Source organism: Dreissena polymorpha, chromosome 9, assembly GCF_020536995.1.
Source record: "Dreissena polymorpha isolate Duluth1 chromosome 9, UMN_Dpol_1.0, whole genome shotgun sequence".
In the NCBI taxonomy this organism is placed as follows: Eukaryota; Metazoa; Mollusca; class Bivalvia; order Myida; family Dreissenidae; genus Dreissena; species Dreissena polymorpha.
In genome coordinates this window covers 22787873-22806940 of record NC_068363.1, presented here as the reverse complement: position 1 = coordinate 22806940, position 19068 = coordinate 22787873, and the positions used below count along the sequence as shown (strand labels likewise).

The following is a 19068-nucleotide window of genomic DNA, read 5'->3' as shown; positions in this document are numbered from 1 at the left end:
ATCCCCAGTAAAACAATACCATTTAAAACATAGGAAAAAAGCAACCCTCAACAGGGCTCGAACCACTGACCCCTGGAGTCCTGGATTTAAAAGCCTCCAGCCTAGACCACGCGACAATCCATGCTCATGCAATGTTTTATTAACCTATATAAGCAATCCTCGTAGTTTCCAAAAAATATAACGACAACAACAGAACTTTCCAAGTTATTCAATCGTTTCGCGTTGCAACGCTTTATAATTTTAAGGTTTTCAAATCTTTAAAAGATGTATATCATGGATATTTTAGAGCATGGTAAATGTTCAGTATTACTATATCCTGACAAATATCATAACTGAAACGAAAATGTGCGAATCTGAAACATTTTTTTTTAATTTTGTCGATTTACCAAAACGTGAAAAGGCCCCTTTAAGACTGCAAAGTACAATTAGACAGAAATGAGCAAAAAGGTCGAGACTTAAAATAGTTTTGTCTTCTATCAGTAATACGTGCTGCTGATATTGTGTAAATAGCTTAACTTGAAACAACACTATAAATAAATGCAAAAAATGCAAACCGTATATAACATTATAAGGTATTAGTACGCAGCTAACAGGCAGCACAAAGATGCAAGTCAATAACAGTAATTGTTTACGCGATTTTTTCGAAACAAAAACCCATTCAATGTCAACATTGAAACAGATTCAAACCAACTTTAATATGTACCTCATCTGGGTTTACATTTTGTTTTGATGCAACAGTATAATACTTAAGCGCCCCTATACCAAATAACTTCAGCATGTTCAATTGTAAATGTAAAGCTTAAAATAATGCAGCATCATGAACACATTAAAACAATTAGAAATATTACGAAAGCTGTTTTTTGTTTGAATGCCCCTTTTTCCCGAAATATGACGACGGGAACCGTCTTTGCTTGTTTCAATTTTATACAGCAGCTTCAAAGGATACTTTAATTTCCCAATGTGAAATAAAAGAAACTCTATTAATAGAGGAGACTGCTGTTTGATTATGGAACATCAGATAATTAGTGGTATCTGACACGAAAAAGTTTATTAATAATAGATTTCGACTATGGTATCATGTTACAACACTTTGACATGCGTCTTTTTTAGGATTGTACAGGCTTTACTTAAAGCTGATGAACATCTTCAATTCGAAGGAAAAGACGGGTAAGAAGAATTCGGCTGTACATTTACTTTATATCACGCACGTTTTGTTGTTGTCACGTTATAACTGTGTGCATAATAGACACATAGTTCCAGTTAGGTAATCTTCTCAATTTATTTTGCAGAGTTTTCTGCCCTGTATCGAATAACAGCTAGTTTTTTTAATCCGATTGGCACAAGCAAACTAGTATTTGCTACTGACTTTCTTGTAAATTTAATGAAAAACAAAGAAGTTGGTTTAAGAAGGTGACTACATTATTCAAACAAGAGAATGTAACTATGAAAATACAGTGTTTGAGTTGTTGCGCCTTTTCGTTCACATGGTACTTGGAAAGTAATTCAAAGATCTTAATATCCTCATATCATACATATTAATAACATGATTTGTGATGTTATAAGTATTATTTAAAGTTGTTTGTTTTATAGACAATTGAAAAAAATGAGCCAAGCTGTTGATGATATGAAAGTATTGAGCAAACTAACAGATGATGTTTTTAATGTAATACTGAACTCGACGAAACCGGAATTACGAGAATCCAGAGAAATCTTGCGCAACGTTTTGTCACGCGAATTACCAAAGTTTGTTCGCGAGAAACCGTTGCCGGGAAATTATGCTGACGACAAAGTAACATAATTATTTTTATGCTCAAATATCGAACAGTGTTTTAGAATTAACTATTTGCAAATGCAAAGTTAGTTGCAAAACAGCAAATAAAAGAAAATTAACTAGAACAAAACACTGACAATATCTTATTTGTAACTTAAATTAGATAATTTACTATACATATTATTGTAAGCACATTGAACATCGACTTGTTAAAAACACTTGCATCAATTACCATTAACATGAGCCATACTATTCCCAAGTTTAAATCGGGATAGATTCAACACTTTTTATTGATGACATATAGTTTTTACAAATATGACTCAGTTCTTTATACAATGAGCTGGCAAAAGTAACATGTTATTTTAAACACAAATATATATTTTAGGAATCAATAGAGAAGATAAAGCAAAACATGAACATCCCGAGAACGGAATACATCATTCAGGTAAATACTTAGATGCTTAATGTTCAGCATTTGATCACAATGGTTAGTACGCTGATGCAAAACATAACCAATAGTAATTCTCCACATGGAACCCGCTGCATAAAAAAGGTAGCACATGACTCTGTGGTATTTTCTGGCAAAATGTCAGCATTCAAACATTCAAACAAATATTTGACGTAAACATACCACCTTGATATCGTATTTCAGAATATAATGTTCTAGACGTTGTTAATGTACGCCGCGATATGACAGTCTGAGGGTCGTTGTTAATAATTTCGTGCATCTTTCTTAACATGGAAAGTGCATCCGGACAAAACAAGTTTTGTTTTTAAGTATTCAATACTATTCGTTTCAGTATTTATATATCAACGTTTGAAACAATAAGATAACTTGTGCACCATCGTGTCAGATTATAATATCAACGAACTATCAGATAACAAGTTAACTAACGTGTTTCTTTATGACAATTAACACATGAAACGTTGGCTTTATGATAATAATAATTTGATAATTGGAACGGTAATTATTTGATGGTGCAAGGGACATAAATCCCCAGACGCTTTATAAAATACTTGAGTTGTGTTCTTGTATGACAGAAACTCACTTAGGCTCTAACTCCTATAAATCATGAGTTACTAAAGTGGTTAACTAATTATATGTTCACAACTTCTTTAACGAAAGGGGCATACTAATAGTTTGTAACACCAGTATCAAACATGTTTTCTAAGCTTTTTAAGGCATTGACATCAACCATAAAAAATGATACAATTGTAACGTTATTGTAAACCATAGTTCATAGGTAAACGAAGACACATGTATTAAATATAAATTGCTTTATACAACCACATAGAGAGCTCAAATCAAACATTGTCATAACTTTATTAGCTTTTAAGGTGTAACATGACGGCGTGCATTATTTAAAGGCTTAACATTATTAAAAGGCTTAATACAAATATGTTTGAGCGATGAAATAAACAATTTCAAAGGTTTTGCTTAAAGCATCTACAAACAAATGGAAGTAATCCAATATTCCCCAAACCCAATATTGACAAAACGATGTTAATTGGGTAGGTTAAAACGTAAACAGTTGATGAGACTCAATAACATCAGGCAACATAAAGACAAAATATTATTTGATTTTGGTAAACACAGCTTACCTTTGTAATGAATCACGCTCCATTAATATAATACCACTCGATAACTTTAAGTATAGGCTTATTTTGTAAGGTGTTTGTTCTCAATCGGGTAGAAACAAATCATGAAACTGTTTGAAGAATTTGCTGAAGTTAAATTCATGTGAATAAACGCAAATTAAATTTATTAGAAAACGTATCGAGTCACTTATCATATGTAACAAAGCCATGCGTTGCAGGTGGCAAACCTTGATTTTGGAATGAAGACGGAAAACCCAATAAACACCCAAGAAACCGACCCAATCAACAATCAACAAGCGGACCCAATCAACAATCAAGAAACCAGCCCGATCCAAAAAATGCTTTTCTACCGAAAACATAATTTTGATGTTGCACAAACGGAAGAGGTTACACTTTAATATTTGTGCATACTGTTTTGCTTATGTAAATAACTAAAATAACTGTAAATATGTGTTGTTCCGCTACCTTATTGGGACGTAGAATACTAGCTAATACAATAATAATGTTATATTTAGACACAGCTTTTTCCACCAGTGCGTAATAAGGAGAAACTAGTGCGTGTCTTCTCTACAAAAAAATATCCTGAATCATGTGAACATGTTGACCAGAAATTTTGTGAGGCAATGGAAAAAATGGTATGTTTGTTCCCGAATATGTTTGAGTAATACATTACATGCTAAAAATAACAACACGTGTACATAGTGCAAGTTATCTGTTTAAATATATTTAAATCCAGTTAGTTAAAACTAAGAAAGTTTAAGCGCGATTACATCGATAGGCATAGTGCTTATTGAAACGTTTTCTAGTACGTTCCTTGGATAGACCAAGTACTTGTTGTCTTTTAGGGAAAACTTAATAACGCCCTCTCAGTGAGGATCGAGCCCGTTACCTCCCGGTCGCTAGGCGGACATCATTGCCACTACGCTAATGCGAAATTTTCTTTAAATTATAAAATGATTTATATGGCACTATATTTGTTTAAACGGCTCTGTATTTTTAAATCTTATATTAAGAAAATGTTTATTAGCATATACGATGACTAGTTAATATCACGCAAATTTTATTAACGTTTTAATTTTACGATTAGGCTAGAGAGAGACCTGCCGACGAAGGACCCGGTGAGAGATCAGTCGAGGTAAATGTCCAATAAACGTTTATTTAGGTAATTTCGAATGAATGCAGGTGTTGTAGACGACGGTGCATCGGCTTGATTCTGTGTCAAATATCAAACGGTGTTTCGGACAACTGGAAGTCGAACACCGATATCGACACACCGTCCTTGAATGCCCGTTATGTTCAAATCCGAATAAGCTTATTTGTTCCCGACATAGATGTAAAACTGTTCTTCACTGAGAAAAAGATACTTAAAGGCCCTATATACATGAGATGTATAAACAGGCAACACTTTTAATCAAACATTTTTTTTAGTTTTTACAGAGGAATCAACAGGAAGTCATTGTTCCAAACATCGCTGTTATTTCCGATCGAGGTAGGGTTGAAGACTCTATGAGGCGGTTATGAATGTATTAAAATTCTTTCCCAGTACTTAGTCTGTGAAAAACACAACATTAAGTTCATGAAAAAATGTTTTCTCTTTGCTTGTTATTTCGGAGGTATTGTGTGTATCGAAGCTTCAATATCATGAGATTTGGAGTAAGTTGCCTAAAATACTCCTGTGTCATTAAAGACTTTATACAAATTCAAAATGTTAATGATTAATGTGGATGTTATTTATAAGATGTGTGTATGTGTTTAGTTCAATGTTTTTACATACATTTGTTTAAACGGTAGCTCTGTTTGAGGGAATCTATATTGTTGTTTTAAAATCAAGTGTGCATGCCTATTAAACATCATTCGTCTGAAATATGTCTTACATGGCAACGTTTTGTTTTGCAGGATTTGTTTCACAAGTACACTTTAAGGTAAAACATCATAACAGCAGGAACTATTATGACTGGTGGTGGAATTAATCTTAGCCCCGTATTCAACATCAGTTTGTAAACCCTATTCGAATGTTTCCTTAAAAATAGGAATATTCCTGAACTTGGAATTCGGCACCTCTGACTTCATCATTAGTTGTGTTATATATTTTGTTATTGACATTAACATTAGGCAAGGCCCTATATATCCAATCGCTTGACGTATTTGTATTGGTTTTAAGTGTATTTTTTATTCTGGAGCCTAAGAATTGGTTGGTGAATACTTGCCGGGATAAATAAAAAATATAACGACGAATTAGTTTCTTTGCATTTAAAAGGTTTCAATAGCATTGCAGAAATTATTGTAAGGAATTCAAATTTTATTGTATACTTCGCGATCAACCGTTTTTCAACAAAGTTGAAAATCCTAGCTAATAGATGGATGCATGTTTTCGGTCGTTCGAAACGCGTCAATATAGTTTCCGGTCAATAAATTGTGTATGCATATACCAATTTTGAGCGACAACGCATGATGTGGTATTTGAGTCGTGTTGGGTTATGTTAGAGGTCACAGTTGCTAAAAAGAGGGAAACTGTTTCAACTAAATCACTTTAGTTTGTAAAATATATTGTACTGACATTTCGTTAGAAATATTAACATTTTAAGACAGATCGGTCAATGTAAATTTCGCGTTATATAGAAAATCAGCAAGCAGGATTTGTTTGGTGAATACATTCAGTTGTCATTGACCAATCGGAATGTATCAAGTGTGAATTATGTTCAAGTATTTCTATAAATAGAAAATAGGTATACTATCAATAATTTGAGATATAATGGAATGATTGTTTTGACATTTTGTATACACGTTTATTATATGCAGGTCTACCATTAAAGTACCTTTTTTGTAAATTTGATTAAGGTCAAAGCGACTGTTACTAAAAAAGAAAGAAAAATACGTTCCTGCTTTATAAGTTTATTACTTGTTGTTTTAACTTGATAATGACATAAAATATATTGTGTAATGTTTGTGTTTTAAGCGTTAATATATTGCCTGAGATTTCATTAGGGACAAGTTGTGTCAATGTGGACATCATTGCCAATACGCTAATGCGAAATTTTCTTTAAATTATAAAATGATTTATATGGCACTATATTTGTTTAAACGGCTCTGTATTTTTAAATCTTATATTAAGAAAATGTTTATTAGCATATACGATGACTAGTTAATATCACGCAAATTTTATTAACGTTTTAATTTTACGATTAGGCTAGAGAGAGACCTGCCGACGAAGGACCCGGTGAGAGATCAGTCGAGGTAAATGTCCAATAAACGTGTATTAAGGTAATTTCGAATGAATGCAGGTGTTGTAGACGACGGTGCATCGGCTTGATTCTGTGTCAAATATCAAACGGTGTTTCGGACAACTGGAAGTCGAACACCGATATCGACACACCGTCCTTGAATGCCCGTTATGTTCAAATCCGAATAAGCTTATTTGTTCCCGACATAGATGTAAAACTGTTCTTCACTGAGAAAAAGATACTTAAAGGCCCTATATACATGAGATGTATAAACAGGCAACACTTTTAATCAAACATTTTTTTTGGTTTTTACAGAGGAATCAACAGGAAGTCATTGTTCTAAACATCTCTGTTATTTCCGATCGAGGTAGGGTTGAAGACTCTATGAGGCGGTTATGAATGTATTAAAATTCTTTCCCAATACTTAGTCTGTGAAAAACACAACATTAAGTTCATGAAAGAATGTTTTCTCTTTGCTTGTTATTTCGGAGGTATTGTGTGTATCGAAGCTTCAATATCATGAGATTTGGAGTAAGTTGCCTAAAATACTCCTGTGTCATTAAACACTTTATACAAATTCAAAATGTTAATGATTAATGTGGATGTTATTTATAAGATGTGTGTATGTGTTTAGTTCAATGTTTTTACATACATTTGTTTAAACGGTAGCTCTGTTTGAGGGAATCTATATTGTTGTTTTAAAATCAAGTGTGCATGCCTATTAAACATCATTCGTCTGAAATATGTCTTACATGGCAACGTTTTGTTTTGCAGGATTTGTTTCACAAGTACACTTTAAGGTAAAACATCATAACAGCAGGAACTATTATGACTGGTGGTGGAATTAATCTTAGCCCCGTATTCAACATCAGTTTGTAAACCCTATTCGAATGTTTCCTTAAAAAAGGAATATTCCTGAACTTGGAATTCGGCACCTCTGACTTCATCATTAGTTGTGTTATATATTTTGTTATTGACATTAACATTAGGCAAGACCCTATATATCCAATCGCTTGACGTATTTGTATTGGTTTTAAGTGTATTTTTTATTCTGGAGCCTAAGAATTGGTTGGTGAATACTTGCCGGGATAAATAAAAAATATAACGACGAATTAGTTTCTTTGCATTTAAAAGGTTTCAATAGCATTGCAGAAATTATTGTAAGGAATTCAAATTTTATTGTATACCCAACCGTTTTTCAACAAAGTTGAAAATCCTAGCTAATAGATGGATGCATGTTTTCGGTCGTTCGAAACGCGTCAATATAGTTTCCGGTCAATAAATTGTGTACGCATATACCAATTTTGAGCGACAACGCATGATGTGGTATTTGAGTCGTGTTGGGTTATGTTAGAGGTCACAGTTGCTAAAAAGAGGGAAACTGTTTCAACTAAATCACTTTAGTTTGGATATATATATTGTACTGACATTTCGTTAGAAATATTAACATTTTAAGACAGATCGGTCAATGTAAATTTCGCGTTATATAGAAAATCAGCAAGCAGGATTTGTTCGGTGAATACATTCAGTTGTCATTGACCAATCGGAATGTATCAAGTGTGAATTATGTTCAAGTATTTCTATAAATAGAAAATAGGTATACTATCAATAATTTGAGATATAATGGAATGATTGTTTTGACATTTTGTATACACGTTTATTATATGCAGGTCTACCATTAAAGTACCTTTTTTGTAAATTTGATTAAGGTCAATGCGACTGTTACTAAAAAAGAAAGAAAAATACGTTCCTGCTTTATAAGTTTATTACTTGTTGTTTTAACTTGATAATGACATAAAATATATTGTGTAATGTTTGTGTTTTAAGCGTTAATATATTGCCTGAGATTTCATTAGGGACAAGTTGTGTCAATATTTAGTTCAATGTTTTCTTAAGTTAGAACAAACACTTGTTACGCTTAATGTCTAAATGTTCATAGATGTATAGATGTAATACTTAACACTTTCTTTGCACGACGTAGATATGTGGCATATGCGATTAAGAAATGTGATTTTCTTGAGGCAACAAAATACTTTCAGGCACATGCATATAATTGATTTCTGCTTTCTTTGCAATATTTACAGAACAAATTGGCAAACAAATCTTTAATGGCACAATGTATTAGTATACGTGTTTATAATCATAATATATTGGATCTGAAACCAGTTTTAATTTTGATTTGTAGGTGTTCAACGACCCAGTTCATGGTCACATTTCAATGCATCCTCTCTGTGTGCTTATCATAGACACCCCGGAATTTCAGAGACTTCGTCACATTAAACAGATAAACGCAGCATATTTTGTTTTCCCGGGAGCCTCGCACAATCGCTTTGAACATTCACTTGGGTAATGCATAATATAGAAAGTATATTCAAGTTGTTTAGTATGCATACTAAGCCTGATTAAAAACCAACTCTCCAAATGTCATCTTTAATTTGACACCAATCAATTTCTTTTTTTGCTTATTCGTTTTTTTTCAAATTCGTTAAAAACTAAAGATTATTTGCAAATGCCTATGCAGATTTCATTCACTGATGCAATGTATGTTTGTTAACTTAACAAGCATTAAGCATTTCTTTTCTATCATAAAGAGTAATATTAAATCAATTCACACACTTTCTAACACGGGAAAATACACTACATATATATATTTTACACAATATGCGTTGGTTTTGTGTAAATTATTAAATAATGCATATTTGTAACGTCTATAAAAGCGTGTGCTACCTGGCTGGCCGAGTTGTAAGGAAACTCAAGAAACAGAAGCAACCCAATCTAGACATAAATGACAAAGATATACTGTGCGTACAAATAGCAGGACTTTGCAATGATTTGGGTACTTCATCTTCTTTCTTTTGTTTTATTAAAAATAGCATTAAATACGATTGTGCTGTATTTCAATGAATTGTTTTATCATATATAGCGTTTGTTAACATGGCGAGTTTTATCATCGTTCTTATACATTGTTATGTGTTATACAATATAAAGTACATTTTAAATAAATTCCTACACATGCAACACGTTTATTTGCAAAGATGCATTTGATACGTTTTGCAGGTCACGGGCCCTTTTCGTACTTGTTTGAGCATCGTTTCCTTCCACAAATGCAGCCAAACTGCAAATGGACGGTATGCGTAGTTGTTTTATACAAATACAGTTCTCCATATTAAAACTGCCAATCGTGTTAAGATTTAATTTAAACATAGCAATGCTTAATTTATACTTTTATTTGTGTTATTGCACAGCACAAGGAGGCGTCTGTAATGATGTTCAGCCGTTTGATCGAGAAGAACAATTTGATAGATAAATTCAAATTGTACGGTCTTGAAAACGAGGATATCACCTTCATTAAGGAATTACTGAATGTAAAAGCTGAAGAACAGGTAAATAACTGTAGATTTTGTCTAAAAAGATGAAACAACATAAAATGATGGCAAACTAGTATAATGACTTGTGCAGCAATGACGGTTATGTTCTGAATGGAATGATGTTTTTTTTTAAACATAATCTGTTAAAACCCCTGCTAAACCTCTCAAATCAATAAAGGCCGGTAAAAGCTAGATCACAGTTGAAGTTCCAAGGTGAAATAAACGAAATCAACAACTAGCTTGTTTTAATCCGGAGCAAATATTTGTCCACCACGAATCGATAATATTATGTTAGAAAAAAAGGTGATTGTATGCGTATTATAAGCACGCCCATGTTAACTATATCCGAGTTCATTTGTCAAACATTAAGGAAAAATTAATATATAGACATAAGCCCTAAGCACTGTTTGAGAACATCATTTTGCTCTGCCTTCATTATTTAAACAATCACATCAAGATCACAATAATTACATGACTTGTATTAAGCTCAATCAAAGATCCAATATCAAGTTTAAAGTCACAATTCTATGACTAATGTTTAATACATGATATAAACAACTATCAATCTTTCACAGCATGTACCAATTCCTATAAAGGTTTATATAAAAGACAATCATTGTCAGAAACGTGCGGCAGGCAACAATCAGGTCCCTTTGTAAATAATCATAGAAATAGCTTATACATTACGTAGTAGAAGTGACAGTACATTGTTCAGTTTGTGATGAGCCTAACTCATGAAAGCATGGACTGTTTCCAGAAAAACATGTCAGCATTGATATAATTTATTGTACGTACTTTCAAGTGCAACATCAGTGTCCAATTTAAAGGTCTATGTTAAAGATCAGAAAAACGTTAATAAATATAGGTATAAAAACTTCTCATTACTTTTCTTTTAATTTGACTATTATTTACTGGTTACAAGGATCCAGAATGGAAATACACTGGAAGAGATGAATCCAAGAGATTTCTGTTTGAGGTATGTGACACTTTTAGTCGTGTATCCACTTGACATAAAGTTGCAGAATATTCGAAATGGTAAGTGTATGGTTTTCATACGTGGTGCATTAGAAAACGAAATGTAAAAGTGTAATTGATATTAGCGAAAACATTAATGGAGCTATTTTATAAAATAATGATACGAGTTCGGGTTGCATTTTTTGCAAATAAATATGTTATTAATTCGTATACTGTTACTGTTTAAATGATAATAAAAACAACGCGATTGATTGCATTTTGCCATACCCAGTAGGAAAACGGTCGTGCAACATTATTATACACAAAGGTGTACACAATTTAGTTATATAACAATTAGTTTCTTAAACGTTAACAATAATGTATATATTAATATATAAACAGCTGAAATATCAATCCAGTATATTACACATATTAATACATCAGTAAGTTGATTGTCAATCATGAATTGTAACTATTGTTATCGATAAATTGGTAAAAACGGAGTGGTTGCGTTTTAGATTTGTCTTCAAGAAGTATCAGATTCGAATCAAGTTGAAGGAACACAATTTCGTTTTATTTTTTTTAGTTATTTTCGTTATAATGATGAAGTATATTTAAATGATTGGTAAATTAAAATATTACTTTATATTAAATGTTTTGATTACATGCATCTGTTAAAAAGTAAAATCATTAAAAGTGAATGCAATTTTATTTTAAATGTTGGATCACATGATTAAATAAAACGTATGTCACAAATTAACGCTTTTAAAATATATTATTTATTTGATTGTCCATTAGATTGTGACAAACGTTCGCAACGGCATTGACGCTGAAACATGGGATTCCTGCGCGCGAGATTGCTTGATGCTCGGAATGAGCAGCAGATTTGACCACATGCGGTGCATCAAATATGTCCGCGCGATCAAAGTAAAAAACAAATATCAGATTTGTTTTCGCGACAAGGTAAGTCAGTGGTAAAGAATATTTACTCTACCGATCAGAGCTCTTTAATTTCTGTGGGAATGTGCCGATTGCAATATGCATTAACACGGAATTGTATTCTTCAAATTTAAAACGACAATGTAAAAAAACTTTAACATAAATGTATCGAAATAACCATATGTAAGCAATAAGTGTCGAGGTCAACGTATCTGTTAAATCTCACCCTAGTTGATTATTGCTTTGGAAGTCCCATTGCACAGAAGTATCCTTAACGCGTATTTCACCAGTTAACCTATAAACAATATTTCACTTCGTATAAGTTTATAGACATAATAATATTTATTGCAACGTAGAACTTGGTTGTGCTGTATCTTCGTCTTCAAGTGATGGGGTTTATTATAATCGAATACACTTGTAATTACTCAACACCTGCACTATTTAAAACTTTTTAGGGGAATGGGTCTGGGTCCCTTTGCTTTGGAAAATTCGCGTCATTTTGACTCAATTTGTGAAAAATTATGTTTATTATAATTCTTTAAATTGGGAATAAAAGATATATTAATATTGTATTCACTGATGTTTTACTTAAGGAGCTGGATTAGAAATCAATTAAATGCTGAGACTTATTGAAACAAAATGTTATTTTAATTCTTAATTTGGGAATGTTCAGGTCCCAGTTGGGAACAAAATATACTTTTATCCATTAGAAGCCGTTCTTTCTACGGGACTTACATTTGAACGAAAAACCCACACTGAAACTAGAACGTCAAACGGTGTTTGGATGTCAGGATGTAACAGTAAAACGATGACAATTGTACTGAGTTGTTAAATACTCTCACTTTATATCCGTCTTAATTTTGAGATGACTTTCATCTTATGTCGTTATAGGAAAAACGTGATTTTGACGAGCTGTTTTTCATTCTGGCAAAACTAAAAGACATGGCTTATCAGCATAAAACAACATTCATCGCAGGTGAAATGTACGTATGCAAGTTTTGCTTACTTTGTTTTAAAACAAAAAACGTGGCCACGCACACGCACACACACACACACACATATATATATGTGTGTGTGTGTGTGTGTGTGTGTGTGTGTGTGTGTGTGTGTGTGTGTGTGTGTGTGTGTGTGTGTGTGTGTGTGTGTGTGTGTGTGTGTGTGTGTGTGTGTGTGTGTGTGTGTGTGTGTGTGTGTGTGTGTGTGTGTGTGTGTGTGTATGTGTGTGTGTGTGTGTGTGTGTGTGTGTGTGTGTGTGTGTGTGTGTGTGTGTGTGTGTGTGTGTGTGTGTGTGTGTGTGTGTGTGTGTGTGTGTGTGTGTGTGTGTGTGTGTGTGTGTGTGTGTGTGTGTGTGTGTGTGTGTGTGTGTGTGTGTGTGTGTGTGTGTGTGTGTGTGTGTGTGTGTGTGTGTGTGTGTGTGTTTCAACAGGTCAATGACATCATATCACTGCCATTGTAAAAACGTAATGATAATGAAAATAATATAATTACTCTCTTGCTTTTATGCGTTTATGTCACAATAATGGTAATGGGATATGCCTACGCCATAATGCGATGATTTATTATTTTACATTCTTTTTAAAGGATTGTCGAAGCTTTAGTGAAAGTCAACGCTCTAATTTTGTTGAAAGGGACAAATAGGTACGTGCCATATGGCATCCAATTCATATTGTCATCTCTTTGGAAAAACAATACTATTAAAGTATTAACAATAAAGGACAATTCAGTATGACTAGCATATTGCCAATTTGTGTTAACTTTAGTGATAAATTTAGTCATTCAAGATTTGATATATACATTTATTATTAAAACAACAAATGCATATGCACCTTTGTAAAGCATACATCTCGATTACTAATAATCCGAAGACTTAAACACGTTCAAGAAATTATATTCTTCTTTAATGTTTTAGATTTGAGTGTACAATAGTCGGAGCTAAAGGAGACATGGACGCCTTTTGCGCTTTGACAGACGATATAATTACTCAAATACTGAACTATCCCTTTCCCAAACGGAAAGAACTTGAAGATTTGAGAAAGACACAAGAACCTAACCAACAAAGGCTCGAGGTCTTGCGAGAAGAGGAACAAACATGGTCAGAAGCAAGATCGCTTTTGGAAAAAGTTTTGAAACGAAAATTTTATAAGTTTGTTGCCGAGATAAAACTGCCAAGGCTCGCAAAGGTAAAAGTTTGTTTGTTATAATAGTGTGTATACATTGTTGAAATCAAATTGTTTTGTTATTATTTATAAGTAATTATTGCAACCGAAGGTATTATCTTGAGTATCAATTATAATTAAGACGAACACTTTTTATTAATGATGAATATACCTTACTTTGCCTCACCCCGTTACCGTCTTATGTAGAAGCTTTGTAAAATTGTTAATACGATATAAAAAAGCAAATATGCTTTGAAGCAGAATCACTGTAATTTATTTTGACAATGGTATTGCATTAATACAATGATTTTTTTTTATTTCTGAAATCGATTCACATGTTTTTTAAATCAATACATATATTTGTGTTGTTTTTTATATCAAAATTTAGTTTCAAAGCATACTTGAAAGAACGATTGCTGAATCCGGTGTTCAACAGAATGACATTGTTTGTCAGGTAGTTGACAATATTCATTTGTTTTAAAGTAAAACCATGTCAGTGTTAACACGATTTTGTTTTATGCCATGACTCATCTACTTAATGGGTTTTCAAAATAAAAGTTTTATTTTTTATAATTTTATGCACAGTATATGTTTCTTTTAAACAAATTGAACTATTCAACATTATACGTGCCATACAACTGGTGACCATACTTTTATTCAGTTTGTGTTGCTTAGTTTTGCAACATCGCAATAAAGCATATTCGTTTCTTTTGAGAGAAATCGTTCAAAACATATAACTAATAAATACATCCACTGAAAAACAAACGTGTAAAAGTTTTCGTTCGTGTTCGTATAAATGTCAACATCAGTTTTGGTTTTATTGTTTTTAGTTCGTAGAGCTAGATTATGCACCAAAGGTGTGTAAAACAGTTGCTTTCTATAGCAAACACAGGCCGGATTTTGCTACAGTTGAACAGGTATATTGGTACACTCATTTTTATACGAAGTAAATTATATATTACAATAATTACAACTTCTGTTACATTCATATCAATGATGCATTCTGACTGGATAATTTCTTCACGTGACAGGTTTTTCATTTTCCGATGAATCCACTGCGTAGGCAAATTTAAACATGAATATTCATGCAGCTTCTTTCTGGTCATAAACAAGTTGCCAAAATGACGTTATGTTTTGCACTAAACTTAATGGCGTTGTTTTTATTGGTCAATAGCGAAATGACGTTATATTTTTTGAACGAACTTCAGCAATATACCCGTTTGACGGTGATGAAACCAAAACTGATAATAGATTCATACGCTAGATTAAAAAGGACTTGTGTGGCCCTAACAACGATATAATTTAAGCTTTAAGATCATTTTGTGTTGTAATTATAAGAATTGAATGCATTTTTCTGCATTTCATCGTTAGTGTTTACGCAAATTAGGCGTAATTTTCCCGACAGTTCATACACCGATGAAATCCCGAAAAATGCTACTCAATTCTTAAATAATATAAACGTCGAGCTTGAAAACCCCCCAGATTTTTACAATTGTGATGTATCAATCAAGATATAATCGCTCGTTTAGACGTTTGAAACCTAAACCATTAACATTTTATTCAAGTATTCGTGCATTTTGTAAAACAAACACACTCATGACGTAACTATAAGCAAAATAATGTAATTTTACTGCAAACGATTGGTCTATTCAATTGCATGGACAACAACATAAAGGATTCTTATGCTGGCTTAATAATGAGTGTTACATAATTGCGGAACGTAGGAAATGGCAACTTATCTAGGATCGAGTTATACATACAATTTAGCAATATAATTGTAACAATTGTATTCTACATTTCAGGTAAGAGGTTCTCAGTCGTATTTAAAAGAGACAATTGTTCGCGTGTTTTGCAAGGAAGACAGGCACTTCCATCTACTAAAGGAGAAGCTCGACTTACTTACAGATATGGTAAATATGATACTTCCCAATCCAATAATTACAAACTAAAACATTTTAAACATTAAAAGTAAACAGACATCTAACACTGTATTGAAATCAACACTGTTTTACGTATTAATTGAATTATATCATATATCTCATATCATATCTCTAGAAAGTTATACATATATATATATATATATATATATATATATATATATATATATATATATATATATATATATTTATTAAGTAACACAAACCCATGGTTTTTTTTACAGACGATGTAAATAAATAAAATATATATATCAAAATTTATATATTTAAACAATTAATCATGAATTCAATTTAATTGCAACGCTTTAGGCTTCTTTTGGAAAATATGTGATTTGTTATAAGATTATGAAGAGAATGCGACCCTGCATATATTGTTAACGTATAATTTATTACGATTGGGCACAACTGAGTATAATTATTTGCATAATCGACCGTTCTCGGAACTCGGCAAAGCCAAGATACAAACAAGTTTTGACTAATATGTGCTCTTGCAATACACGAATATTTACTTAGTTTCAACATATTTAGATGTATGTGTACCTAACATAAATAAGAGGGAAACCAGAATTCACTGAGTTTTTAAAAGCAGCATTCATTTATGTATAGTACATCAATAGTTGTGTATGTATTCGGCATAATAAAATGCATTGAAAGTGCTAAAAAAATCGTTCATTTAATTATTTTAACGGCAATGCACATGCTTTTGTTTTAAGTCTACTAAATACAGTAACTTATTAAACAGATAGATGAGTACAATATGTTTTGAGTACATGGTATGTATATACTAGCAAAACACTGATACCAGATTTGGGTTGAACAGTGTCCATATCTGACTGTCCTCAACATCATACTCGGACACAGACACAAGTCAGGATTAAGTAATTCATTGCAAACCACAAAAATCTGTGTCTCTTTAAGTTATCTTACTTAACTCAGTGCAACCCTTACGTAACATTTTTCAGATGAATACTCTCCAGTTGAGCTTTGCTGATACGGCACTTGTACGTATTCTATAATTGTCTTTTATCTTTTTAACTCAATCCATCTGAATGTATGCTATAACTATTTGAGCTCTTTATTCCATTCCACCTGTACATATGCTACAGTTTTTTCTTCTTTTGAACTCATCCCACCCACACATACTCAGATTGATGTTATCTAAAACGTGTTCTTTCTTTGTTTATTCTTTATGAGCGTATTGTATGATGCTTTTCTTAAGTCATTTCAACCGACAATGAAACGATGTGCTACATAATCGTAAGCGAAAAACATTTTTTTTACACAAAAGTATATACGCTGATAATGCATTATGTCACATCAATACTTGTTTTAACGCTTGTATTATGTCTTTTATAATTTTAATAACGATACAAATATCGTTGCGCATAAGACATATTAATTTGTATGTCATTTATATCCGAATAACAAATACTATAATCATGATGAAGATAGTATAAAGATACGTTGTACATATAAGTTGAAAAACTTCGCTACTTTTAGGACAGTCGAATAGATAGTAATGCTCATGTTTTCAGGAACAACAGTAACCGTACAAGACACGTTCAGACTGTGGATACAAAACACAATTAACAAAGACATACAGCTTGTATACATTCTTTATCACTGCAATATTTTCTGAATATATTTATATAAATTTAACAGCGGAGAATAGCATTCCGGTATTCTAAAATATTGAGTGTTCGTCATTTGTCATAGCTCTTATAAAATATTCTAATCACATCGGTGTTTACATGTGTTTATTATGGTCAAATTGTTGATGTGGTACTGCTTGTAGGTTTAATAGTTTCATTTTTTTTGTTATTGCGATTTTGTGCTATATATTTTTAATTGTATATGAACGTCCTGAAACTAAGAAAATATTCATTTATTCATGCGTCATAGTTAATTGTTCTTTGAAATATAAAACATTACATCCATATATTGACATTAACTTTTGCTATTCAGAGTATTGATGCAATGTTGTTAATTGCAGCTGGTTTGTTTTGCTATTGCAATTGTTCTTTATTGCTTTTCGTATTAGTTCTAGTATTCACAGTGATGTTGATGCTAGCTTCTGAACTTATCAAAGCGTATAACAGTGTGTATTATTCTTTGAAGATAGCACATAACATTTATCTCAACACATTTAAACACTTTTATCATGATATTTGTTTGCTGATGATTATCGTAGTTGTTCTTAACATTGATTTAATTGATGTTGTTAATTTTGTATCGTTTGTTGTTGATCTGATAGTTGTTTGCTACTTAAAGAATGGATAATTCATTCAACTATTACTTTAAATTAAATTTAATCACACGCATTCCACTCAATATAACATTTAAAAGATTTACTATTCACAATGTATTCGTCATTTCCTTAAACCCACAATCTAAGCGTTTCTCTTTTGCTATAGCTGTTTTTGTAAATGTATATTACTGTATTTGTAATGTTTGTTGTATTGTTTTACATTTAATGCAAACGATAATAATGTATAAACATTTATTGATTGAATTACTTCAAAATATAATGAAACGTACTCGCCACAGTCAAATACCCGAGTATGGGTTTTTGTATGTCTTGTGAATATGATTTACAGACATGGCGAAAGACCGTCACAATTTACAGGCCAGACTGGCCTTCCAGGATAACAAAAATCAATTTTAGCGTTTGACTGGGGATTATATAGAGCCATTAGTCTCGACATGGCAAAGTTAATTCACAAAGGACAAACATAAGCCTGAAAATCTATTTGGAATAAATGAAGCGTATTATTTTCAGTTTGTTGATATATTTGCGCTTTATACATATATACGTGAGTGTTGTCGATGTTTTTAGCTAAGAGTAATTAATATATTAAATAAGTTAACCTGTAAATATCCATTTCACCAACATGCCATTACAGGTAACTGTATAGTGTGGCAAACATAATAAAGCAGAATATGCATATGAATCTGATTAAGCACAGATCCATTTACATATAAATCGAATCATGTTTGTCTTTTTTTCATTTTCGAACGATAATCCTATAACAGTTAAGTGTATTTGTCCTCGCGAGTACTGAGTAGACTGCATTCCAATTTTCAAACACTTGTTCTGTGACATTCAGAACATTTCCAAAAAAA

The 19068-nt window shown here is 32.2% G+C and overlaps 3 protein-coding genes across 5 annotated transcripts; all 3 read left to right on the top strand.

The window, feature by feature from the left end:
- The first annotated feature begins 1107 nt into the window (after positions 1–1107).
- On the top strand, positions 1108–5871 carry LOC127845430 (deoxynucleoside triphosphate triphosphohydrolase SAMHD1-like). The gene is made up of 8 exons (XM_052376335.1): positions 1108–1167; positions 1591–1789; positions 2157–2216; positions 3589–3756; positions 3886–4005; positions 4458–4505; positions 4808–4859; positions 5267–5871. Exons 2-8 carry the CDS (start codon positions 1604–1606, stop codon positions 5338–5340), a joined length of 708 nt encoding a protein of 235 aa, XP_052232295.1. The 5' UTR covers positions 1108–1167; positions 1591–1603; the 3' UTR covers positions 5341–5871.
- Positions 5872–7110: 1239 nt separating this feature from the next.
- On the top strand, positions 7111–13581 carry LOC127845909 (deoxynucleoside triphosphate triphosphohydrolase SAMHD1-like). Its single transcript, XM_052377087.1, has 9 exons — positions 7111–7122; positions 8777–8937; positions 9309–9427; positions 9649–9719; positions 9837–9974; positions 10882–10935; positions 11712–11876; positions 12744–12835; positions 13434–13581. The coding sequence occupies exons 1-9, from the start codon at positions 7111–7113 to the stop codon at positions 13579–13581; spliced, it is 960 nt and encodes a 319-aa protein (XP_052233047.1).
- A 189-nt stretch (positions 13582–13770) lies between these two features.
- On the top strand, positions 13771–17913 carry LOC127845431 (uncharacterized). 3 transcript variants are annotated; one of them, XR_008033210.1, is made up of 5 exons: positions 13771–14032; positions 14397–14925; positions 15811–15918; positions 16908–16946; positions 17481–17913. XR_008033210.1 is itself a non-coding variant. In XM_052376337.1 (4 exons), the coding sequence occupies exons 1-4, from the start codon at positions 13796–13798 to the stop codon at positions 17490–17492; spliced, it is 396 nt and encodes a 131-aa protein (XP_052232297.1). In that variant the 5' UTR covers positions 13771–13795; the 3' UTR covers positions 17493–17913. The 3 variants fall into 3 exon arrangements, 2 of the variants coding, with proteins under 2 accessions (XP_052232297.1, XP_052232296.1); XM_052376337.1 differs by lacking the exon at positions 14397–14925; XM_052376336.1 differs by lacking the exons at positions 14397–14925; positions 17481–17913 and adding an exon at positions 17165–17362.
- Positions 17914–19068: the final 1155 nt, after the last annotated feature.

Coding starts and splice junctions, on each gene's coding strand:
- LOC127845909 (XM_052377087.1), top strand. Junction 9,428..9,648: donor AGGACTTTGCAATGATTTGG/GTACTTCATCTT, acceptor TACGTTTTGCAG/GTCACGGGCCCTTTTCGTAC. Junction 9,720..9,836: donor AGCCAAACTGCAAATGGACG/GTATGCGTAGTT, acceptor GTTATTGCACAG/CACAAGGAGGCGTCTGTAAT.
- LOC127845430 (XM_052376335.1), top strand. CDS start 1,604: ATGAGCCAAGCTGTTGATGATATGAAAGTATTGAGCAAACTAACAGAT. Junction 2,217..3,588: donor GAACGGAATACATCATTCAG/GTAAATACTTAG, acceptor CATGCGTTGCAG/GTGGCAAACCTTGATTTTGG. Junction 4,006..4,457: donor GTGAGGCAATGGAAAAAATG/GTATGTTTGTTC, acceptor TTTTACGATTAG/GCTAGAGAGAGACCTGCCGA.
- LOC127845431 (XM_052376336.1), top strand. CDS start 13,796: ATGGACGCCTTTTGCGCTTTGACAGACGATATAATTACTCAAATACTG. Junction 15,919..16,907: donor TCGACTTACTTACAGATATG/GTAAATATGATA, acceptor AACATTTTTCAG/ATGAATACTCTCCAGTTGAG. Junction 16,947..17,164: donor GCTTTGCTGATACGGCACTT/GTACGTATTCTA, acceptor GCTTTTCTTAAG/TCATTTCAACCGACAATGAA.